At 43.9% G+C, this 3,805-nt stretch overlaps 1 protein-coding gene across 1 annotated transcript in view; it reads left to right on the forward strand.

Annotated features, from left to right (window-relative positions):
- Window positions 1-746: 746 nt before the first annotated feature.
- frmd4a (FERM domain containing 4A) overlaps window positions 747-3,805 on the forward strand; it is a 70,762-nt gene continuing 67,703 nt past the window's right edge. The window contains exon 1 of the mRNA XM_035664658.1: window positions 747-1,268. Within this exon, the coding sequence (XP_035520551.1) occupies window positions 1,191-1,268 (78 nt within the window). The 5' untranslated portion in view covers window positions 747-1,190. The remainder of the gene's footprint in view (window positions 1,269-3,805) is intronic.

The following is a 3,805-nucleotide window of genomic DNA, read 5'->3' on the forward strand; positions in this document are numbered from 1 at the left end:
CCAGTGTTAGGCAGAAAAACAAAAACAACCCCTCTCCATGGAGCGGCCCGCCAACATCCTTCATCCCTTCTGCTTCCCTTCTTTTCTTTTACTTTCTTTCCTCCCTATCTGAATCGCCCCCCTCTGCCATGCACCCATATCTCCCCTCCCACCCCTCTCCAGCCCTCTACCCCACATGCCCTATCCTTGGCAACCCCCACTCACCCCTCCCCGTCACTGTTACATAAGCTTCCAGTCATAGAGCCAGGCCATATCGCTGTTGTTTTCCCCCCAGTGTGTCTATCCGAGCCTCAGCATCCAGGGCCAGCCATTAATGAGGCCCTTACAAAGGCCCATTGATGAGAGGCCCTGTGTGAGAGAGGATGACCCCAGCCAAGAGCACCCAAAATTGGGCATCAGCTGCCCCGGGCTCTCCCTCCGCACAAAGACGTCCACTGTAGACAGAGACCTGAAAGGGCACAGAAAAAAGAGGGAGAGAGAGAGAGAAAGGGGGAAAAGGGGGAGGAGATATCCTGTTCAAACAACTCAGAGAATGCGGGATAGAGATATCAAAAAAATTAAACAGATGTATGACTTCATCGCAGAGTAGTCACTTCTCTCACTATTAGCTCTCCATCAAGCCTAATGCTTCCTCCTCCTCCTCCTCCTCCTCTCTTCCTCCTCTGTGCATCCTGTGAACAGTGAGACCCACCCTCTGCCCTCCCTCTGCCAGGGAGTTGTCAGTGTCTTTATCTCACCCATGGATCATAAGTTAGATCTGAAGAGGGGACTTTAAGACTCTTGTCTGTCACAAATCCTCATCATTAGTTATAGGTCGCTCAAAGGAGCGAGCAGAGCACTTTGGTGGGACCCCACACTCTTTTTGGAAACGTTTGGAGCACTGAGCGGAATCCAGACGGTTTTTGGAGCCAAGTTTAGTGGAGATAGACGTGTCTGTTTATCAGATCTGGACAACAGCTGGCCATTTGGGAAGGATGGAGAATGAAAGAAAAGGAATTCGGCTGGACTGTTAGAAGCTGTCATGGCTCGATCATTTGGAGAATTGGGATGTTATGTGACTGACATGGCTTAACTATTCCCTTTAAGTGATCTGTCAACATCCCATGATTACACCTAATAACTGAGAGGAAGAGACAGAGTTTGGGTCTTGATTGAGATTTGATTATTTTCAGTGGCGTTTTTTTTTTTGGATGAGCAGAACGATGACTCTTGCAGGACGACTCGAGGACTTAGAGGTGACCCTGGAGCACATGCTTATGGATGTTTTTGTGAGTTTGCCCACACTTTCTTTACTTCAATCTTGTTTTAAATCACAGTAATTGTCACACAGTGCTTTTAACTGGATGCATTTATCTTTAGGCTTTTGTCACCATTTTTCTATCTTCTCTCTGTGTTTCATATGGGTGACCTCTCTAGTGCATAATTACAGTTGAGGACCAGAGGCCAACATATGTTCACGTCTCTTTCCAGATGCTCTCTCATTAATTGGCACAAAAAAAAAATGCAAATTAAACGTCAAACTCTCTGCACAGGGAGATTTGGGGAATAAACTGTCAGACCGGGAACATAACCTGCACTCTATGGCCTGTACATGACTCAACACAGGGTTAGCCCAATGAGTTAACACTTTGGGAATGTTTACTCAGCATGTAAGGAGCTTTCATCCAACCAACTCCAAAGCATTAAATCTAGGTACTGGGCTTACTTATGCTTTTGTGGTCTGAAGCCTTTCATAGTTATTTGCAGATAGCTATAAATCTTTTGATTAGAAATGAATGAAATCTCCAAGTGAAGGAAGTGAGGATTGAGAACGAGGAAATGAGGGATGAAAGAGAAATGAGAACGAGAAGGAAAGTCTGATGGATGTGATAGTCAGGTTTCTATTGCCCGTGACGCTTGGATAGAGGTAGATTACTCAGGCCCCTGTGGTTTACAAAGCATTTGGGCTATGGGAATGAAAAACTGCTGTACGCTGCATCCCTCACACACAGACACAGACACACAAGCGTGCATTAACACATATAGATACAATAACATGCAGTCTATCTCTGCAGACACAGGCACATTGGAAATACGACGTGCAAATCCCCGGTTGCTTTGATCTGCCGGCTGCTGTAATGAGTTTGGTCATTAAGCTGCTGTTTTCCTTTAACATTGTTTACAGGCACAGACATCTGTTGGAGGGAACAGTAAGCTGTCCTTTCCTGAGATATACTGTGCTTCCAGTGAACACTATCAGCACTCGTTCCACTGCCGCAGGTCATCGATGTCACTGATATATGCAGATATTTGATGCCCGAATCCATCAACCTATTTTAGAGATTAGGTCATTTTCATATATCTGATAGATGATTTATGACTGAAGCAATAAAGATTAGTGTTTATGGCCAGAATAGGATTTGGATTATTCATCCACTGCATGTGGGATGGAAAAAAACGGGAGTCAGGAAAATGCTTCCTTCCTCTGCATTTCCTGTCAGCATTCTAATTACACTGCTTATTTATTTATTTCTCTAATTGCTGGAAGAGGCTGGAAAACAAGGGGTTATCTGGCTACTTTGCATACTTAAATGAGAAATATTCAAATTGCCTGCACCCTTTCCAGGCTGGTTGCTTACTGAGCTTGCATATGGCAATACATGCGTGCATCCAAACCCCCATGTACACACACACACACACACATACGAATGTCAAGACGTGCAGACATGAGCTAAGTAGAGGCCTATTTCAGTGAACCATCAAATAAACGCAGGGTGACGTAAATAAGGCTTACCAGCAGCAGACGTGTGTCATGGATCAGGCGTCTTTGCTATTGAAAACATTTTGTCAGAGTGCTCCCAAACTAACAGTAAAATAATGTATATATTGAACTTCACTGTGTGAACTGGCTGGAAGTGTATGTGTATTAACCCTGCGGTAAGCAGAGAGGGGTCATTAGAGGAATATTTTGTGTCATTAGAATAAAGACAGTGCTTCTCCGTCCTCCAAGAGAAGGACCTCCAGAGCCTTATCTGTGCTGCTCATTGGGTTGAAGCAGCAGCTTATAGTGCACAGCTATATCCAAGGGTGCACTGCTATTTTCATTAGCACAGCGGCACATATGAATGATTCAGGTAAGCCGAGAGGATCCGAGGCAACGAACCTCCTTTACAACCTCTTTTACTACAAGAAAAGGAGGTCATTATTTTGCTGCCTTGATTGCTCGCAGGAAGCTGGAGTCGAAATGGAGTCATTTGTATACCTGTAAATTTTTCAGGTCAATACTTTTCGTATTTCTTCTGCATTCAAGAACACTATTACAGATTAAAAGCACATGACTGCACACACCATGCCTACAAAGTAATGCCTACTAGCTTAGAATTCAGAAATCTAGTAAGAATACTAATCAACGCTGTCAAAATAAGCTCATATTTTCAATACACACTGCACTGCCATAGTCACAAAGGCAAGGAAAAGTATAAAATAGCTGCTGTCTTTTAGAAGAGAAAGAATATCTGTTAATTTTAGGAGAAAAATAGCAATCATCTGTGCTACTATATAGGTTGATCTCCATGACATTTGTGCCACAGAGGTCTCATTCACATAACGAACATAGCAACGCTGTCAAACACACGGTGACAAGACCCTTTGACTGAAATAAAATAGGGGCATGATCTGTATCTGGTGATTGGATTTTTTTTTTCTGGCGGCTGTAAAATGTCCGTTCATGGTGTCATATCAGCTCCTGCCAAAGCTGCTGTGTATCGTGTTGTTGGTCCACCGAGCTGAGTGAGTTGTGAGGGGAGGATAGAGAGAGAGAGAGAGA

Source organism: Morone saxatilis, unplaced genomic scaffold (genome assembly GCF_004916995.1).
Source record: "Morone saxatilis isolate NCDOM2014 unplaced genomic scaffold, NCSU_SB_2.0 Contig2, whole genome shotgun sequence".
NCBI lineage: Eukaryota > Metazoa > Chordata > Actinopteri > Moronidae > Morone > Morone saxatilis.